The sequence below is a fragment of the Salmo trutta genome, chromosome 34, assembly GCF_901001165.1.
Source record: "Salmo trutta chromosome 34, fSalTru1.1, whole genome shotgun sequence".
NCBI lineage: Eukaryota > Metazoa > Chordata > Actinopteri > Salmoniformes > Salmonidae > Salmo > Salmo trutta.
Window position 1 is genome coordinate 21,497,226 of NC_042990.1, and position 21,140 is coordinate 21,518,365.

Genomic DNA, 21,140 nt, shown 5'->3' on the forward strand with positions numbered 1-21,140 from the left:
CTGTCTGTTTCTGTCTGTCTGTCTGTTTCTGTCTGTCTGTTTCTGTCTGTCTGTTTCTGTCTGTCTGTTTCTGTCTTTGTTTGTTTCTGTCTTTGTTTGTTTCTGTCTGTCTGTTTGTTTCTGTCTGTCTTTCTCTCTGTCTGTATCTCTCTGTCTCTCTCTCGCTGTCTGTCTCTCTCTCGCTGTCTGTCTCTCTCTCGCTGTCTGTCTCTCTCTCGCTGTCTGTCTCTCTCTCGCTGTCTGTCTCTCTCTCGCTGTCTGTCTCTCTCTCGCTGTCTGTCTCTCTGTGTCTGTCTGTCTCTCTGTGTCTGTCTGTCTCTCTGTGTCTGTCTGTCTCTCGCTGTCTGTCTCTCGCTGTCTGTCTCTCGCTGTCTGTCTCTCGCTGTCTGTCTCTCGCTGTCTGTCTCTCGCTGTCTCTCTGTCTCTCTGTCTCGCTGTCTCGCTGTCTCTCTGTCTCTCTCTCTCTCTGTGATGCTGATCGTGTCTCACCCTCCTGTTAATCCCCCCTTGTTACCTCAGCACATGATCCCCTCCTGCCCCAGGGGCAGACCCACCAGAACTCAGAGAGGTTTATACTTCCCTAGGTGAGAGAGATCTCATTTAACTAACAGAGAGGACTGAAGATACAGCCATGCCTTCATCTACAGTATACAGGCCAGACATCCCCAGGCCCTCTATATTTAGAGAGGATAGATCAGGCTTTAGTGATATAGAGACTGAGCTCAGGCTTTGGGAACTTCACTGAAAACTGAGTTGACTCCAATTCTGGTTCAAGGGTTTTCTGGAAGTTTGACTAGTCTTCTTACTTCACTGCTGTCTGTCCTCTGTTCCACCAGGGAGTCAGTTATTCTGGGTTCCTGTGGGACAGCTCTTCTGGGATTGACTTGAAAGATGCTTCCGTCCTGGAGAGTCCTGTTGGCAACGGGAAACGCGCACGGCCGTATCTTGCCCACTTTTCTGTAAGTCAACAGGGAGTGTGTGTGTTTGGTGGGCTCTCCCTATGATGATGATCATAAAATGACTGTAACAGAACGCATGACTCATTTTATTGCCCCTATCAATGCCATTATAACCATATAATGTCCTGCCGGAGAGACTAACATTATGTTAATGGTTAATATGTGACTAGATTGGATCATCTGAGCTGACGATGGTCAATGTCCACATGAGAGCTCCGGCCGTGTCTGGGGCTGAGGAGTCCAATGTTAGGAACCACCACTCTGAGGAGGTCAAGGCCCACAGACTGACCTCTAGTATCCAGAATGCACTGAAAGGTCAGTAGCTAAAGGTCACTCTATTGTCTTTTCAAAACTTATGTCCTCTTTCTCTTCCAGTATTCTTACCCACTTTATCTTCCTCAGTGGGTTATTTGACGTTGCTACATGGCTAATGTCCATCTGTGGTTTCTGTGTGACAGTTCAGAAGGGCCTGGTGATGTTGGGGGACTTTGGCGTTTCCCCCCAGAGCAGTGAGCTGGACCAGCTGAGGAAGGAGCGGCTGAGCCCCCTGGTGCCCCCCAACATGTTCACTAACATCAGCACCCGCTCCCCCCAGGGCTCCCTCTGTCTGGACAACATCTGGGTCAGCAAGTCACTGAAGAAGATCTACGCAGGTCCGTCTGTCTGTCTACAGATGTAACTGTGTGTGTCAGAATATGTAGCATTCTTACCCTTCTAGTTATGCCCACTGCAATAAGATACCAATCTAACCATTGGCACATGAATGCTCGATTTGCATGTCTGTTACTGTGATGAGCTTGGCTATGGAGTGGTTTGAGTGCCACCAGGAATTTGATCTGAATGTTTAACCTCTGACCTGTATGTATCTCCATGTATGTACTGCCCCCTGCAGGTCACTGTGTGGTGGTGCGGGAGGGCCTGACCAACCCCTGGATACCTGACAACTGGTCCTGGGGCGGGGTGGCGTCCGACCATTGTCCCGTCATGGCCGAGTTCTTTGTGGACGGGGCGCTGAAGGAGCTGAGAAACAGAGTTGCCGTGGTAGAGAGAGGAGAAAGTATGTCGAAACACGAACGGTGACTCGCGGTCGCCACGGACATACAGATGTGGCCGTTGTGGAGGGAGATTGTGGCATCATGACATGTCAAACTGACCTGACTTTGCTCTGGACTGGATCCTACTTTGGTCTGGTTTTTGCAGTGGAGCAAAGGGTGGATTTACCTGACGAATGTGAATTGAAGCACCGAGATTGCCTTTTTAGTTTCCTTTATCAATGTACAGTAGAGACTACCATGAAATTGTTTTGGAGTAAATAATTTAAGAGGTGTGTGTGTGTGTGTGTGTGTATGTTATAGACAGACATGAGTGTGCCAAAAACATTTTTAATATGTATATGAAATAAAAGGAAATGAATAGACATTCCCTGTGTGTCCAGTCGACTGATCTTATGAGATACAACCACTGGAGTCCTACCTTGTTCAATATGATACAAGCAAAAACAACTCATGTGAATTTCACATGATTCTGTTGTACTTGTGCCTGTGACCTACCTCAAGTGGCTGTAGCTTATAGCTTGCACACTGCTGCACAGTAATACTGGTACATTTAAGTCGGTGAGTGAAGTGGGAGAGGTTGGAGCTTAGCTGTTGAAGCCATTTAAATCTGTTCTATTAAATTGTGTAAGTGGGCGTGTGTGTGTTTGGAAGTGAGGAAACGAGGAAACGAGGAAAATTGGCATGGAGCCCAGCAACCAATTACTAGCTCCTTTCAACATACTGTCTGATCAGATGAAAATAGCATACAGTATGTGTACACACACAAACAACTCTGAACTACTGTGTGCAGTGCCTTGTCAATTACACAATATACTGTTTTCTTTTTAAATGAAAAATAAAACCCTAATATCTTAATTACGTAGGGGGTTGAACTCTTGAGTCAATACATGTTAGACTCACCTTTGGCAGCGATTACAGCTGTGAGTCTTTCTGGGTAAGTACCTCACAAAATGTTACAGATGCACCATTGACAGCATCCTGTCAGGCTATATCACTTCCTGGTACGGCGACTGCACCACCCGCAACCGCAGGGCTCTCCAGAGGGCGGTGCAGTCTGCACAACGCATCACCAGGTGCACTGCCTGCCCTCCAGGACACCCACAGCACCCGATGTCGCAGGAAGGCCAAAAAGATCATCAAGGACATCAACCACCTGAGCCATGGGCTCTTCACCCCGCTACCATCCCGAAGGTGGACCAGTGCATCAAGGTGAGACTGAAAAACAGCTATCTTAAATAGCCATCACTAGCTGGCCTCCACCCAGTACCCTGCCCTGAACTTAGTCAATGTCAGTAGCTGGCTACCACCCAGTACCCTGCCCTGAACTTAGTCAATGTCACTAGCTGGCCTTCACCCAGTACCCTGCCCTGAACTTAGTCAATGTCAGTAGCTGGCTACCACCCAGTACCCTGCCCTGAACTTAGTCAATGTCAGTAGCTGGCTACCACCCAGTACCCTGCCCTGAACGTAGCCAATGTCAGTAGCTGGCTACCACCCAGTACCCTGCCCTGAACGTAGCCAATGTCAGTAGCTGGCCTCCACCCAGTACCCTGCCCTGAACTTTGTCAATGTCAGTAGCTGGCTACCACCCAGTACCCTGCCCTGAACGTAGCCAATGTCAGTAGCTGGCCTCCACCCAGTACCCTGCCCTGAACTTAGTCAATGTCAGTAGCTGGCCTCCACCCAGTACCCTGCCCTGAACGTAGTCAATGTCAGTAGCTCGCTACCACCCAGTACCCTGCCCTGAACTTAGTCAATGTCACTAGCTGGCCTCCACCCAGTACCCTGCCCTGAACTTAGTCAATGTCAGTAGCTGGCTACCACCCAGTACCCTGCCCTGAACGTAGTCAATGTCAGTAGCTGGCCTCCACCCAGTACCCTGCCCTGAACGTAGCCAATGTCAGTAGCTGGCCTCCACCCAGTACCCTGCCCTGAACTTAGTCAATGTCAGTAGCTGGCTACCACCCAGTACCCTGCCCTGAACTTAGTCAATGTCAGTAGCTGGCTACCACCCAGTACCCTGCCCTGAACTTAGTCAACGTCAGTAGCTGGCCTCCACCCAGTACCCTGCCCTGAACGTAGTCAATGTAAGTAGCTGGCTACCACCCGGTGACTCAACCCTGCACCTAAGATGATGCTGCCCTATGTACAGAGACATGGAATCACTGGTCACTTTAATGTTTACATACTGTTTTACCATTTTAATTTAGTACCAGTCAAAAGTTTAGATACACCTACTCATTCAAGGGTTTTTCTTTATTTTTACTATTTTCTACGTTGTAGAATAATAGTGAAGACATCCAAACTATGAAATGACACATGGAATCATATAGTAACTAAAAAAGTGTTAAACAAATCAAAATATATTTTAGATTCTACAAAGTAGCCACCCTTTGCCATGACAGCTTTGCACACTCATGGCATTCTCTCCACCAGCTTCAACTGGAACGCTTTTCCAACAATCTTGAAGGAGTTCCCACATATGCTGAGCACTTGTTAGCTGCTTTTCCTTCACTCTGCGGTCCAACTCATCCCAAACCATCTCAATCGGAGGCCAGGTCATCTGATGCAGCACTCCATCACTCTTCTTATTGGTCAAATAGCCCTTACACAGCCTGGAGGTGTGTTGGGTCATTGTCCTGTTGAAAAACAAATGATAGTCCCACAGCGCAGACCAGATGGGATGGCGTATCGCTGCAGAATGCTCTGGTAGCTATGCTGGTTAAGTGTGCCTTGACTTCTAAATAAATCACTGACATTGTCACCAGCAAAGCACCATCACACCACCTCCATCATCCGTTCACCTACTCTGCGTCTCAGAAAGACACTGATCTTATATTTGGACTCATCAGACCAAATGACATATTTCCACCGGTCTAATGTCCGTTGCTCGTGTTTCTTGGCCCAAGCAAGTTTCTTCTTCTTATTCATGTCCTTTAGTAGTGGTTTCTTTGCAGCAATTCAACCATGAAGGCCTGATTCACGCAGTCTCCTCTGAACAGTTGATGTTGAGATGTGTCTGTTACTTGAACTCTGTGAAGCATTTATTTGGGCTGCAATCTGAGGCTGGTAACTCTAATGAACTTATCCTCTGCAGCAGAGGTAGTTCTGGGTCTTCCTTTCCTGTGGCAGTCCTCATGAGAGCCAGTTTCATCATAGCGCTTGATGGTTTTTGCGACTACACTTGAAAGTTTCAAAGTTGTTTAAATGTTCCGGATTGACTGACCTTCATGTATTAAAGTAATGATGGACTGTTGTTTTTCTTTGCTTATTTGAGCTGTTCTTGCCATAATATGGACTTGGTCTTTTACCAAATAAGGCTACCTACTGTATACCACCCCTACCTTGTCACAACGCAAATGATTGCCTCAAATGCAATAAGAAGAAAATGAATTCCACAAATTAACTTTTAACAAGGCACACCTGTTAATTGAAATGCATTCCAGGTGATTACCTCATGAAGCTGGTTGAGCGAATGCCAAGAGTGTGCAAAGCTGCCATCAAGGCAAAGGGTGGCTACTTGGAAGAATCTCAAATATGAAATATGTTTGCCCTTGTAACAGTTACCAGGTAGTGGAAGTAGCTTTCTGTGGGTGGAGCTGTAAAAGATGCTACAAGAAAGTGCTACGCTAAATGAAGCAATCCTCTTGAAAAATAACTACAGTTGAAGTCAGAAGTTGCCATACACTTAGGTTGGAGTCATTAAAACTCGTTTTTCAACCACTCCACAAATTTCTTGTTAACAAACTATAGTTTTGGCAAGTCGGTTAGGACATTTACTCTGTGCATGACAAGTAATTTTCCAACAATTGTTTACAGACAGATTATTTAACTTATAATTCACTGTATCATAATTCATGGGAAAATCAAAAGAAATCAGCCAAGACCTCAGGAAAAAAATTGTAGACCTCCACATGTCTGGTTCATCCTTGGGAGCAATTTCCAAATGCCTGAAGGTATCACGTTCATCTGTACAAACAATAGTTGGCAAGTATAAACACCATGGGACCATGCAGCCGTCATACCGCTCAGGAAGGAAATGCGTTCTGTCTCATAGAGATGAACGTACTTAGGTCCGAAAAGTGCAAATCAATCCCAAAACAACAGCAAAGGACCTTGTGAAGATGCTGGATGAAACAGGTACAAAACTATCTATATCGACAGTAAAACGAGTCCTATATTGACATAACCTGAAAGGCCGCTAAGCAAAGAAGAAGCCGCTGCTCCAAAACCACAATAAAAAAGCCAGACTACGGTTTGCAACTGCACGTGGGGACAAAGATCATACTTTTTGGAGAAATGTCCTCTGGTCTGATGAAACAAAAATATAACTGTTTGGCCATAATGACCATCTTTATATTTGGAGGAAAAAGGGGGAGGCTTGCAAGCCGAAGAACACCATCCCAACCGTGAAGCACGGGGTGGCAGCGTCATGTTGTGGGGGTGCTTTGCTTCAGCAGGGGCTGGTGCCCTTTGCAAAATAGATGGAATTCCAAAGTTGTGGCAAAATGGCTTAAGGACAACAAAGTCAAGGTATTGGAGTGGCCATCACAAAGCCCTGACCTCAATCCTATAGAAAATGTGTGGGCAGAACTGAAAAAGCATGTGCGAGCAAGGAGGCCTACAAACCTGACTCAGTTACACCAGCTCTGTCAGGAGGAATGGGCCAAAATTCCCACAACTTATTGTGGGAAGCTGGTGGAAGGCTACCCGAAACGTTGACCCAAGTTAAAAAATTTAAATGCAATGCTACCAAATACTAATTGAGTGTATGTAAACTTCTGACTCTGTCATGACTTCCGCCGAAGTCGGCTCCTTTCCTTGTTTGGGCGGCGTTCGGAGATCGACGTCACCGGCTTTCTAGCCATCGCTGCTCCATTTTTCATATTTCCATTTGTTTTGTCTTGTTCCATACACACCTGGTTTTCATTCCCTAATCACACTGCATGTATTGAGTCCTCTTTTCCCCTCCATGTCTTTGTGTGAAATTGTATTTATGTTATGTGGGTATTGTTACGTGCCATACGTTTGTCTATGTTCCGTGTTTTGGCACATTTATGTACTTTTGTGCTTTCGTTGGACCGGAATAAAAAGTGCACCTGTTCACTACGCTCTGCTCTCCTGCACCTGACTTCGCCTCCAGTACACACCCTTAACAGAATTTTACACCACCATGGAGTCAGCAGGAGCAGGTACCCTGGTTAGAGGAGTCGAGGAGAGCATCCTGGAACACTCTGCAATGTTACATCATCTTGGTGCCATGATGGATCACGTTGTCCAGACCATGGACCGCTGGGAGAGACAGGAAGTCTCTCCAGTGCCTCGACCAGCGCAACCGGGGTTACCTCTACTCGTCCCGTCCAGAGCCAGTCCCAGTGGGATGCGTCTCTCCCTTCCCAAGGAGTATGATGGGATGGCAGCACAGTGCCGGGGTTTCCTTTTAAAACTGGACCTCTACCTGGCCACCGTTCACCCAGCTCCCTCGGGAAGGTAGAGAGTGTCCGCCCTCGTCTCATGCCTCTCGGGGAGAGCTCTGGAGTGGGCAAACGCCGTGTGTGGAGAAGGAGACGCGGCGTTGGACCACTTCGAGGTGTTCACCCGCCACTTCTGGGCCATCTGGCTCTTCCATTTGAGGCAGGGGACGAGGAGCGCCCAGGAGTTCGCCCTGGAATTCCGGACCTTGGCCACCGGAGCAGGCTGGAACGACAGGGCCCTCATCGACCACTACCGATGCAGCCTGCTCAAGGACGTCCGACGTGAGCTGGCCTGCAGGGATGCCACCATCACCTTTGACCAACTGGTGGATTTGTCCATCCGGTTGGATAACCTGCTGGTCACCCACAGACGTCCAGAGGGGGCTCTGTCAGTTCCATCTTCCAGCACCCCCGCTCTGGTGCCCATGGAGTTGGGAGGGGCTGCGCATAGGGAGGCTGGAGGAGGGGCCATCACGTGCACCATCTGTGGCCGCAGAGGGCACAATGCCGGTCGGTGCCGTGTTGGTTCCTCTGGGAGTCGAGGCAACAGGCAGGGCTCTCTGGCGTCACCCCAGGTGAGTCTGCACCACACTCATCTAGAGTCTTCTGTTGACCACCTGTTTGTACCTGTTTGTTTCTTTTTTGTGAAGAAGAAGGATGGAGGTCTGCGCCCGTGCATTGACTATCGAGGTCTCAATCAAATCACGGTGAGGTACAGTTACCTGCTACATCTTATCGCCACGGCGATTGAGTCAATGCATGGGGCGCGCTTCTTCACTAAACTGGATCTCAGGAGTGCGTATAACCTGGTGCGTATCTGGGAGGGAGACGAGTGGAACCACCTTAGGGCATTATGAGTACCTCGTCATGCCGTACGGGTTGATGAATGGTGGCTCAGTTTGCGATATGGTACTATTTACTACAGTGTTTTTTTGCAGATAATACTTTAGTATTTACTATAGTATTTAACAATATATTACAACATTCTATAGTACGTCCTACACATGATCGAGGGATACTATAGTGTGTAGTATAGTATTCTACAGTTTACGATATAATTTTATAGTAAGTACTGTAGTATTCTGTAGTAAAGTTAAGTATCTTTTCATGTGGGCAGACATTGAAGAGTATTCTTTATCAGTCTCCTAAAAAGGTAGACCTGGCATTCCAACCAGATGAGTAATGTGAAAATAAGGATTATTAGTCTCTGAGATCTATTTGGAAGCGTTCACATCCTGAAGATAAGTGGGTCTGGAAAGTCTGGAGTTCTGCTCTTGCGACAGCTGATCTGTTTCAGTTCAGCCAAGTTCTTCTTTCAGTGGCACGTCTGAGTGAACTGTACTTCCTCTATTTCTATGGTTATGTCACTGTCAGCATCATGTATTGCAGGTTGAGGAAGTTCAGAGATAACCTTTGGTCTGTGATGACATATATACAATCATATCCTCAGTAAGACTATGGTTACTATTGCTCAATACTGGCGGTCACATTAGGATTGAATGTGTTCAAAGTAAAAAGCTCCTTTTGTAATATTCATGATTCTACTTTCATCATTGACATGATGTTGGGGGTTAAGTTTACGCTTTATTCCGTTTTTAAGTAATTCTTCACATATCAGTCAAATCATAGCTCTCCCTTATGGAGTTGTGGAGAAAGTAGTAGATGTGACGGTCCTCTAGTGGTGTAAAATGTGTACTGCAGAGGCCTCCCCTCCTTCAGCCCACCCACACTTCAGCTGTCACCCCTGTCCTATAAACATCTAACCCACTTCGACCAAACAAGCCTCTAAAACAAAATGTCTCTGTGAAATATTTATGGTTGGCTTCCAAGCCATGTAAAATATACTTCACGCCCTAACAAAATGAAAACTTAACTGGAGCAGAGTGGACGCCCAGGATAAGAGGCCCTATTCTTGTGGGTCGTCTCCGTGTGGACAGAGGCCAATTGTCCAGCATGTCAGTGCTTGTAGGTGCCTTTCAACATGGAGCCCTAATGGAGTCCAGTTTCACAGTGAAACCTGAGATGAATGAATGGGACAAGGCGACTTCAACACATCTGGCCCCAGATTAAGAACAGAGACACAAAGCCAAGTCTCCAAGGTGATGGATCCGCTTTATTAGGGATTTCCAGGGCTTCAGTGACCATCAGGAGGCATTAAAATACACTACAGTTACAGTACAATACATAGCGCAATGTCACTTCTAAACACTAGTGATCATCATACAGTTGGATCATATCCAGGGCCATTTGTGGTGAAGTAGCGGCAGCAAACATGCTACCTACATCAGGTCAAAGTTATCCTGGTCCCAGATCAGTTTGTGCTATCCTGCCAACTCCTATGGTCATTGTTAATAACTATTGGCAAGAGAGCACAAACTGATCTAGGACCAGGCTAGTTGAAAGTGTCAATAGAACAATATTTATCAAATATCACAGTGTTCAGTTCTCAAAACAGGTACCAAAAGCCAGAACATCAACAACCTGTCAATCATGTTTGACAAAAAGGAGAAAAACATTACAGTACAATATTACTGTTACACCGTGCCTTTAAAAACACTAGGCCTATTGGTTAGTTTTAAAATGCAGGAAGGAGAGTTCATCAGTGTAAGGTTATAAGGTTATCTCTAAGGAAACTGCCAGAAACAAAGCAGTTCAACGCTGGAGAGAAAAGTGCAAATCGTAAGAAAGTGGGTGTTTTGGAGGGATTGCTGCGCCAAGGTAACCTCTTGCAGGATATGTCAACAGGGCACAAATACATATGATTCACATTGCATTTCTATGGTGTCCCAATCCTACTATCTCAGCACTATGCTGCCGTCTTGTGCTTCGTTAGGTTGCCTCTTCCACATGCCTTCCTCCACTGTGACCTGGCACATCATGAGTCAATGTTGTGCTTTTATGAGACCATAGCCGTCTCTCACTGCAGCCCGACCCTGACGAACACACACTCTCTGGTTCATGGGTCATTACCTGAACATCAACTATAACAACAGCAACCAACCAGTATGGTAAAACTCTGTTTTAGAAACATTAGTATAGGAACCCCTTAGTCTCTGGAACAGGAGGTTGAAAATAGAAGTACACTTGGCTTTGGGGTGCATATAGAAATGGAGAGATGGAGAGAGAAACCCTACATACAATACAGTACGCTGCACAAGTCATGTCACGTCACACAGCTACCATATGTGGTGGAAAGCCAGTTACAACCAGGAAATGACATCATGACATCACATGCAATTTTGCCTGTTGGGGATGGTACTGATGGTGAGAGATGCAGGAATGTCACTGTGAATGATGCCACTGACTTTAATGAGGTTTCGGTAGCTCAGTAGCTCGGTGGAGGTAAGGTGTGCTGGAGGGTCAGGGGTCACCTCTTTCTGGGCATGCTCAGATGAGGAGCGTATCGTCACTTCTCATGGGGCACCGAGCCAGAAAGACCCGCACTTTCACTTACACCAACACATACCTCATAACAACCTCTATGCCTTGGTTATATACATAACGTTTCAATCCCAAATGGATCTTGGTCAGGTTGCTGTTAACCTGTACAAGCTATGTGTTGGAGTAACTGAGTGAGCAGGCCCTCTACTCCTCCATGTCTCAGATGAGCACCCTGAGCTCTTCGTCAGTCAGCTGGTTGACCTCCATAATCTTCTCCAGCTGTTCAGCATAGCACGCCGTGTCCTGCAGGAAGTGAGGTATCCTCACATGCTCCATCAGCGCCAGGCCTTTCAGACGATCCACATCCTCGTACGACACCTGGGCAGGCAGGCAGACAGGAACAATCAAGATGGAAATCATGCTAATGTATTTTAGAACAAGCCAAATAAAACAGACAGAAACAATCAAGATGGAATTTGTGCTAATTTAATAAAATAAGGTTTCTATTAAGCAGGGAGTGCCACTGGCCAACCCTCCTCCTGGCAGGCTTTTGTTCCAGTCTTACTCTAACACACCTGGAACTGCCCTGATGAGCAGCTCATTGATGTGTTCGAGCAGGGCAGGAACAAAAGCCTGCATACCAAGTGGCTCTCCAGGAGGGTTGGCAACCTGTGCTGTACAGATAAGCCTAGGAGGACAGACAGCAGTAACACTGGAAGCCCATCTGTGTGAAACACATTGTGAGTCATGTGTTCCCTCTCTATGCCTGAAGTCATTCTTCTTCTCAGGCAGAATAACATGGTCTGCTCTGCTCTCTCATACAGCTGTAGTTACATAAGCTTATTCAACCTGGCATCTCATTCAATTTCATGTGCAAATAAGCATTGTTGTTATGGCGAAGGAGAGAGGAAGAGAGGAGAATAACATGAAAGCTGTGCAGTCAAACACATCCAACATATTGCCTTTGTGTCTCCTGTCTGCAGTGTAATGCAAACCCTTTGAAAAATAATCATTATGCACAAAAAGGCTTAGGATGCAGACCATAGAATAAGAATTGGTTACCTTGTTAGCCGGTTAGGCAGCCTCCTGATAAACCTACTCTTGCTATGTCTACGGGTTCTAGTCTGACACATTAAACAGACCCCGTTACACACCTTCCCCAGGGACATGAGCAGCTGGAAGTTAATCCTCTCTCTGTGTCTTAGGATCTTCAGGATGCCGTCCAGGTACACCTGGTCCTTCCTGAAACAGCCTGAAATATACAACAAGCCCATCAAGATGACATCAGTACGTACTGAAACAGCCCAAGTTCATTACATCATAACTCATGCTGACTCCAGTAGGATAAATGGCTAAAGCAAGAGATAGGTGTGTGCCTGCATGCAGGCATGCCTATGTATGGGCGTGGGAACAAACGGTTGTGTCTGTGTTAGTTACCAGGCTGTGCGGTGTCGGTCTGCCCCCTCTTGGCTCGTACACAGTAGTCCCAGCGTGTGTTGGGGTCCTGGACGAAGCGTCCCAGGCTGTGGAACAGCTGAGAGAAGGACATGCGGCTGGCCTGGTACACAGTGTAGTAGAGCAAGGAGGCCCTCCACAGGGTAGGGTCCTTACGGAACAGGACAGAGTGGATGCTGGCCAGCCCCTCCTCAGTAGGGTTCAAAGGTCGGAGGTTGTGCTTTTTCCTGCCGACTCCGCTGCTCCACGGCTGCTGGGCGTTGTTGATGCCCCGGAAGTAGTGTGTGCCTGGGGAGAGGGCACAGACACAGGAAATGACCACAGTGGCTATATTGCACCAACAGGGTGAAGAGACCCATTGACAATGTACTTGGAAGCTGACCTCATCCTAGACAAAATAACTGTGCTGCTGAGTACAGCAGAGCAGACTAGTGGGCCGAGGCAGCACACAGCAAGTTCAGTATTGAGTGGTCCAGTACCATGAGTAATGATTGTGTTCATTTAAATGTGCTGTGGTTGCGGATGTGCTTCTTATGAACCAAGACATGTTTTGAACCTAACACTCCTGACCCATTCGCCGTGATCCAGGAGAAACTGTGTGCATCGAAAGACCCTTGAAAGACATTACTGTGTGGCTGTAATACTGGAAAAACACAGGGATTTGTGCACCTGTTGACAAAACTAAGCATGACAGAGGTATAATGGAGTTATACTACCCACTGATCTCATGTCGTAGCATGCCCTCCAGCCAGTGTTCCCGGGCTGTGGCAATGTTGATGGTCAGAGTGGGCCGGCTGTTCACCACCGTCATGGACGCTCTGGAGAGGAGATCGTCTGTCACATTGACCACTATCTGACAACAGACAGAGGGAGTGATGTTGAGACACTTTATACGGAGCACTATCTGGCAAAGACACCACAGAGAGATATGTGGTTAAGGAATGTGTACCTTAATAAGCGCCACGGTACCAAAGCAGGATATGGGGTTACTATGTGGGGAGCGGACTGTGTGGTGGTTGCGTCATATGAGGGAATTGTTCTGATTGGGGTGTGCAGAAAGTTAATTATAGTGATTTTCTTTTGGGCGATTTAGGAGGAACATGACGAACCAGCCCGTCTTGGCAGCCTGGTACTTTATTCTGGCTGTTTCCTGTATTCTCGATGACCTTCATGGCTCAGAACATGTCAGAGGTTATTATTCAGCAAAAACGAAAGGGCCAACAGAGGCTCAGGAGGATGTGCTCAGGGAAACGGAAACCTTGTACAAGCTACCTGTCACCGCGGGGATGTCAGCCTTCTCCTGTATCTGTGTGGCTGTTCTTTTATACCCAGGTGTACCTGGGAACTGCTCTCTGGCATAGCCATTAGATGATTAAAACATAGCTGACCCAGGATCTGTGGTAAGGGGTACCTTCTACCTTTCTCCAGGTAAAAGTTGCCCTTGACCACAGATCTAGGATCAGATTACTCAAGACGCTCTCTCACCTCCCCAATACAGCCCTCCTTTTCCATGTACTTCTTGACCAGGTACCAGATCCGGCCCTTGGTGAGCAAGGTGCCCCCTGTGGCCTGCTCAAACTTCTCATAGTTGCCATACTTCTGGAGGGCCAACTCCATGATACGCACCGCCTGTAGGGAGAAACACAATGACATGCCGTCAACTAACAGACAACATTATGCTCAAACCTAATGATGGACTACGGTATTATCTTGGTAAGGATACAGCTATAAAGGCTCGATTCCATTCTTGAGTGCAACTTGTGTTCAGATAATATTGAGGGAAATAACAAGAACTTGTCTCATCCTTTAGTTGATTTGTTTGAAGGGATATACTGCATAGAAAACAGCTCCTTATAATTAGGCTATATCAGGGATGGGCAACTTTAATGGGGGTTGGGGACTCCAAAAATCTGAACTCATCATGAGGGGCCACAGTTGCCCCCAAGTTTTAGAGTTAATTTTGTGCAATTCCACACATTTTGCCATCGGGTGTAGAGAAAATGAGCAGTTTTACAGTTAATTTCCTACAATTCTACACATTTTGCCATAGGGCTTTAATTTGCCCTTGATTACTTCACATTTAGATAGCAGACCGCTAGAATAACTTAACAATCGACAAATGTTTTGCTGACATGGGCTAATTAAGTGACTGACATAACAATAGAAAAACTGTTGATGCACAACCAAATTTTGAATTTGCACCTTGAGCAGGAACCCGCGGGCTGCCAGTTGCCCATCCCTGAGCTATATAAATAGCTCCCTATTGGGAGTAGCACTTGGAGTTGTTTTGTCCAGTAGCCAGGTCAGGGCAGAACAGGTCAGTGCTTTCTCCATTCTCTCTAGAGTGTGTTCAGGGCTGTGGACTAGGCCTAATAGACAGTCCCTACTCTCCACAGGTCAGTAGAGATGATCCTCTCTCTCGCCCCAGCACACACGCCACAGAGATCAAGTAGAGACCAGAAATCAAGTCAGTTCTGTGAAATGTACAGTAACTGGAGTTGTTATGCAATAGTACAATTACCTGTTTATGTCACATAGTGCCAATCAGTTCCTAAAGTAGGGCAGATAGCCTAATTTGTGTTTCATCGTTTACTTAATTTTAATAACAGTTCATTCTGATCATGGAGTATGTAACAAAAAAGGTGTCCTTTTCTACATTAAATCTACATCAGTAAAATGAATGGACACACAGTTGTACACACTGGGAGTGTGTAAAACAAGACTAGTGCCAGGAGTGGAAGAAAGAAATGATAGCACAAACGGCAATGTCCTCCACAGGATCACTTTACAGTGCATTTCCTGTAGTCTTCACACAACTAAAGAGGCTGCCATATGTTACTATCAGTATACTAGTGTTACCCAGGTAGCTAGCATGCAACAGAACACCTGAGGGGATGCTACTAAGTTCAAACCCCACTCAAAACACTAGACCAGACTATATACTATTAATTCTACTGAACTATAATTTAGACAGCGGCCTATCTAGTACAATCCTTGTGTAAGGGGTGCGTGTTGGTGGCAGGGAAGTCAGGTGCAGGAGGACGGACTTGGTATAAACGGAGTTGTTTAATAAATGCTGATTAAAACTCCAAAACAACCAAAATGTACAAAATAACAAAGTGGGTACAAAACCCATCGCACACCAACACTGAATAGCACATCACATACAAACAAAACAATCTCCGACAGGACATGAGGGGAAACAGAGGGTTAAATACACAACATGTAATTGATGGGATTGGAACCAGGTGTAAAGGAAGACGAGCCAAATCGGCATATTCAGGGGGAATGCGCATGTGGATACCTGGTCTGGACTCTCCACCGTAGTAGCACCAACAGAAATCCCTAAACACCTACCTGAGCACCTCTCGCGACCACCCCGTGAGAGCCCTCCGTTGCCAAGAAACAGTGGGGTTATGACAAGCTAACCAGGGTAGGCCCAGCACCACGGGAAACGCAGGAGTCAATAAGGAAAATACATTTTCTCCGTGTGACCCCCCCTGCGTCACCATGCCCAAAGGAGCGGTGACCTCCCAAATTAACCCTGACCCTAATGGTTGACTATCTAAGGCGCGAACGGGGAAGGGCACATCCACGGGAACAATAGGGGTCCTTAAACTATGAGCTAACGCTCTATCAATGAAATTCCCAGCCGCGCCTGAATCTACGAGCACCTTATGCTGGGAATGCGGGGAAAACTCAGGAAAAGTGACAGACACAAACATATGTGCAACAGAGGACTCTGGGTGAGAATGGTGCCAGCTCACCTGGGGTGATGCCAGAGCCCCCTGCCTGCTGCCTCGATTCCCAGAGGAACCAACCCAGCACCGACCAGCAGTGTGACCTCTGCGGCCACAGATTGTGCACGAGCGGAAACCCCCTCCGGTCTCCCTGTGCACCTTCCCTCCCAGCTCTATGGGTATAGGAGAGGGGGTGCGGGAGGATGGAACCACCAGACCCCGATCTGGACGTCCGCGAGCAGCCAGCAGGTTGTCCAGCCGGATGGAACGATCCACCAGCTGGTCGAAAGTGAGGGTGGTGTCTCTGCAGGCCAGCTCCCGACGGACGTCCTCGCGCAGACTGCAGTGGAAGTGGTCGATCAGGGCCCTGTTGTTCCATCCCGCGCCAGCAGCCAGGGTCCTAAACTCCAGGGCGAACTCCTGGGCACTCCTCGTCTCCTGCATCAGATGGTAGAGGCTCTCACCCGCCGCTCTGCCCTCGGGCAAATGGTCCAACACCGCATCAAAATGGTCCAACACCGCATCTCCCTCTCTCCACACGGCGTTGGCCCACTCCAGGACTTTCCCGGTGAGGCACGAGACGGGGGGGGACACCCTCTCACGGTCCGATGGAGCTGGGTGGACCGTGGCCAGATAGAGGTTTAGTTGGAGGAGGATCCCCTGGCAGTTCGGAGCCCTCCCGTCGTACTCCTGTGGCATGGAGAGACGGATCCCACTGGGTTCAGGTGGGAAAGGGGAGCTCAGGGGAGACCCCGGCTGTGCTGGTGGAGGCGCTGGAAGAACTCCCTGTCTCTCCCAGCGGTCCATTGTCTGGACAACGCGATCCGTAGGCGGCGCCCAGATGGTAAAGCATTACCGCATGCTCCTGGACGCGCTCCTCCACCTCCATGGCCGGTGTACTATCTCCTGCTGACTCCATAGGTGGTCGGAGATTCTGTAAGTGGTGCGTGTTGGTGGCAGGGAAGTCAGGCGCAGGAGAACGAACTTGGTATAAACGGAGTTGTTTAATAAATGCTGATAAAACTCCAAAACAACCAAAATGTACAAAATAACAAAGTGGGTACAAAACCCATCGCACACCAACACTGAATAGCACATCACATACATCACATACATACATCACATACATGAGGGGAAACAGAGGGTTAAATACACAACATGTAATTGATGGGATTGGAACCAGGTGTGAAGGAAGACAAGACAAAACCCAATGGAAAATAAAAAATGGATCAGTGATGGCTAGAAGGTCGTGACGTCGACCGCCGAACACCGCCCGAACAAGGAGAGGGACCGACTTCTGCGGAAGTCGTGACACCTTGTGATTTACAGTAATACTCATTACTTTAAAGCATAAACCTCGGGCCTTTTATTGGAAACATATTTGTCCCTCAATTCATTCTTGTAGCTCCACTAACTACTTATGTATCGTACAAAGATGTGCATTCCTATTCATGTGTCCATTAACCTTTAAGGCGTCTGATTTCTCTTGTCTTTCTTGTTGGGGTAATCACAACATGACTTTTAACATACTCAACTATTGATCTGTCGGTAGAGTAGCTTGTTGGATATCAGCCCAGAATAAGGGCTAATGTGGATATCCATTTGATACATACTAATGTGGATAGATATTTTCTGCCTCAACCCTACAGCTCAGACAGAGAGAGCACTGGTGTCTCTTTCTATCTCCTGACTGGTGTGCTAAGCTGGAGTTTTAAAGAAAGTTCTTCCCAAATAATCCATCCAATCTTGTCTGACAGGATTTGTCTGCTACCTGGTTGCGTGGCTTTCACTGAGTGGCCAGATTTACTTCAGCTCAGTCTACCTCTTGCCTTTGCTGACTATAGTTGTATAAAACCTGTCTCATGTTCCTGGCCTTACACTTACCTGTGACAGTAATTGACATGATAGTTCACTCCTCACCTCTCCACTCTGTTAGCTGATGTGTAGGTAGATTTCTGGTTTAAAATGGCCGAAAAGTGCTATTCATTAATTGACATGGGTCTCACCTGTGTCAGAAAGCGGTCGGAGGCGTTGTTGTGGCGAGCCAGCACCAGCGGAGACACGGGGTTGCTGTACTCAAACTGAGGATTGTAGCTGAAGTCCGACTTGAAGAACTTCACCTTCTCCTTCTCCACGTTGGACGGCTTGATGGCGGTGAGGATGCAGAGCTTCTTGACCCCGGCATTCTCCCCTTCCCGCATCACCCCTCCTCTTTGCAGAGAGGGCAGCTTGGTACGGGGTGAGCTGGTGAAGCAGGTTTTCCTGGGCCGGGAGACAGGGCGGGGAGACAGGCACATGGTGCTACCCTGGACCTTGATGCTGTGGGCTGGCTTGGGCCCGCTGGGGAAGCCCCCTGAGGCGAAGGAGAAGACATGGTGGTGGGAGGAGAGCCTGGTGTCTCCGCTGCCCTGCTGGCCCAACAGTAACAGAGGAGATACAGACGGACGGCGGTGGCTGTCATGTAACCTGCAGGTTGTAGAGGCACATCTCACAGTCTTCTTGGGCCTGCGGTACGGGGAGTGCTTGGGGCTCTGTCTCTCCTCCTCCTCGGCCTGCAGGAGTACATTGTAGCTGCTGGTTCCCGTGGTGAAGAGGTCCTTGAGGATGCTGGATGACAGCTTCTCCAGGCAAACCTGAGTGGGGCTCACAGGCCGCTTGTCTGGCACCGTGGGGCTCGAGTACTTCTTAGAGATCTCCATCTCTACCGGCACAATCGAGCTAAGGAGGAACTTCTTAGACTGCTCCATCTCTGGCCAATGGAGCCTTTCTGAAACAACAAGTGATGATGACTGACCGAGGGTTGAGTCAGTAATGCTGACGCAGCAGCTTACTTATTTTAGATTCTCTCACTCACTCACTGAACAGTACCTAGATAGAATAATCCTCTTACAGAACAAGACACAGAGTGTCTTCAGTCTGCAGCCAGTTCAGCTCTAAAGCTAGACTTATGTGAATTCTGTCATGTGTGCGTGCGTTGTTCAGAGAACCCTAACAGAGGTTTATTCAATAGCTCAGAAGGTGATATCATCGGTTTGGGCTTGCAGTGCAACACTGACTCAGCCTCAGGCAATAAAGGCTGCTACTATCCTCCTCCCCTTCATACAATCACAGTGCATAGACCTCAAATGGACATATCCGACATACTCTGAGTTACAGCTTTATAGCAATTGTATCAGCAGTCCTTAGTGGGACTAGCAACTATGCTTCATTGATTTCTCTATGCACAAAGCACAGTTAGGATGTAGGCTTAGTCACCTAATTATTCCCATCATGTCTCCAGAGTCTGACAGGGTAGCAGCCCTTGTGGAGAGCCTTGTATCCTGAGCTCCAGTGGGGTGGCTGGATGACCAGGAGCATCATCACACTCCGTATAACCACTCTGTTCAGACAGGAGCGCTGATGTGGAAGTTATGCAACCACTGCACTAACAACACAACCACTTCAGGGCTTCAGCAGATCACATGGCAACAACAGATTTGAAAACAAACCATTCCAGATAACATTGCCAAGCTGAATCATTCCAAAAGATAAGGGAGTCAGTAGCTGGTCACGGAACAAATACATTAACAATGGATAAATATCCCTTTTGACCATGTCAATGTTTTCTGCTTTATTACAACAACAGGTGTCTTTTGCAGTTCTTTACAAAATAATTGTCGTGCTGAACTGCAAAATAGCTTCATTTAGATTTTTGAGGAAGTATAGTACTGACAAGTAATGCAGTACAATGAGCTACTGGAAGTTAGAATGCAAATTTAGACTTTTCTAACAATTTGGCTGTACTTTTATATAGTTATTTATTTGAACGTGTGATTTAATTTAACGTGATGTTGGGTGTCTTGAAAATAAAATGCATTATTATTATTAAGCATGTAACTACTTTATGACAGCTTTATAATTGTCTAAAAACATTCCTTTAATGATAACTTAGTGTCAAAACATTTGCAGAATGATAGGAAAATGGAGCATATATGCAGCACAACTGTTATAAACCTAATAACGAAGACACTTTAAAATCATCATAAAGTATGCTTAGCTACATAACAGTAAGTAATAAAACATTTGATCTGTTTGAAGTTCAGTGTGTTTCTGTTGTTGCTGGCGTTCTCACCAGGTTGGAAATATTCAAGCCTATTCAAGGCATACACAGATAAAGTGCATACATACCAGTGACGTTTATTGATTTGAGCATCCTCTGAGACTTTGTTCTGCGGACAACCTCTTGACAACGTCTTCCACGCAAAAAACAAGTAGCTTGCTATTATAGCTAGCTAACAATTAACGTCAGCTCGCTAACAAGCTTGCCAACTGTCACTAACCTAACCTAGCTCGCTAGTTAGCTAGATCAAACTGAACAAGACTAGCTGGCTATGGTCAATTAACGATAACAGCAGCTAACCAGCTAGCAGAGAATGTCCTATTTTGAGCACTCCGACATCAGTCGTGTCGCTGTAGTTCTGAAGCTGCTATGATACTGAAGAACGAAATGACACAAGGTACGAGCTGTTTCCATGGTGCCCGGGCAACGTCACACAGAAACAATTGTGCTTCTGTGAGATTGTTATTTTCAGTAAAAATAAGAGATGAGATGTTTTGTGTCATTATAGTTTATACATAGTTTATACTAATGTATCGCTGAAGGTAGGGCCTTGAATGTCCAGTATACAGCTGACTAAGCTGTCCCATTGGCTTTGTGTGGTTGAGAGAAAGTACAAAAGACAGACACAGACAGACAGACAAACGATTCTGTTCTATTCCAGAGATATATATAGAAAAATTCACAACTTGGTTATTATTATGCAGCTGATCAGATTCAGAGATATTTCTCTACATGTGACATCGGCTCTAAATTGTCTCTATGTACTGTGTGTGTGTGTGTGTGTGTGTGTAATGTTTACTGTTCATTTCTGATTTCAAATCAAATCAAGTTGTATTAGTCACATGCACCGAATACAACAGGTGTAGACCTTACAGTGAAATGCTAACTTACGAGCCCCTAACCAACAGTGCAGTTAAAAAAAAATAAGGACAAGAGATAAGAGATTAAAGTAACAAGTAATTAAAGAGCAGCAGTAA

General features: G+C 46.7%; 2 protein-coding genes across 5 annotated transcripts in view; one reads left to right on the top strand and one right to left on the bottom strand.

Moving 5' to 3' along the window:
* Positions 1 to 2,381, top strand: part of LOC115173790 (endonuclease/exonuclease/phosphatase family domain-containing protein 1) — a 31,466-nt gene extending 29,085 nt beyond the window's left edge. Inside the window, exons 4-7 of the mRNA XM_029732191.1 lie at positions 837 to 959; positions 1,130 to 1,274; positions 1,418 to 1,612; positions 1,852 to 2,381. Coding sequence (XP_029588051.1) covers positions 837 to 959; positions 1,130 to 1,274; positions 1,418 to 1,612; positions 1,852 to 2,039 — 651 coding nt within the window. The 3' untranslated portion in view covers positions 2,040 to 2,381. The remainder of the gene's footprint in view (positions 1 to 836; positions 960 to 1,129; positions 1,275 to 1,417; positions 1,613 to 1,851) is intronic.
* Positions 2,382 to 9,581: 7,200 nt separating this feature from the next.
* LOC115173791 (uncharacterized protein KIAA0895) lies at positions 9,582 to 20,607 on the bottom strand. 4 transcript variants are annotated; one of them, XM_029732194.1, is made up of 7 exons: positions 20,232 to 20,607; positions 18,071 to 18,827; positions 13,810 to 13,953; positions 13,045 to 13,177; positions 12,307 to 12,612; positions 12,024 to 12,121; positions 9,582 to 11,247 (listed from the first exon to the last, which is right to left on the bottom strand). In XM_029732194.1, the coding sequence occupies exons 2-7, from the start codon at positions 18,809 to 18,811 to the stop codon at positions 11,089 to 11,091; spliced, it is 1,581 nt and encodes a 526-aa protein (XP_029588054.1). In that variant the 5' UTR covers positions 18,812 to 18,827; positions 20,232 to 20,607; the 3' UTR covers positions 9,582 to 11,088. The 4 variants fall into 4 exon arrangements, with proteins under 4 accessions (XP_029588054.1, XP_029588052.1, XP_029588053.1 ...); XM_029732192.1 differs by having other exon boundaries at positions 18,071 to 18,831; positions 20,232 to 20,606; XM_029732193.1 differs by lacking the exon at positions 20,232 to 20,607 and adding an exon at positions 19,320 to 19,699.
* Positions 20,608 to 21,140: the final 533 nt, after the last annotated feature.

Coding starts and splice junctions, on each gene's coding strand:
- LOC115173791 (XM_029732192.1), bottom strand. CDS start 20,256: ATGCTCAAATCAATAAACGTCACTG. Junction 13,178..13,809: donor AGGAGGGCTGTATTGGGGAG/GTGAGAGAGCGT, acceptor GTCTGTTGTCAG/ATAGTGGTCAATGTGACAGA. Junction 11,248..12,023: donor TGCTCATGTCCCTGGGGAAG/GTGTGTAACGGG, acceptor CTGCCTGCCCAG/GTGTCGTACGAGGATGTGGA.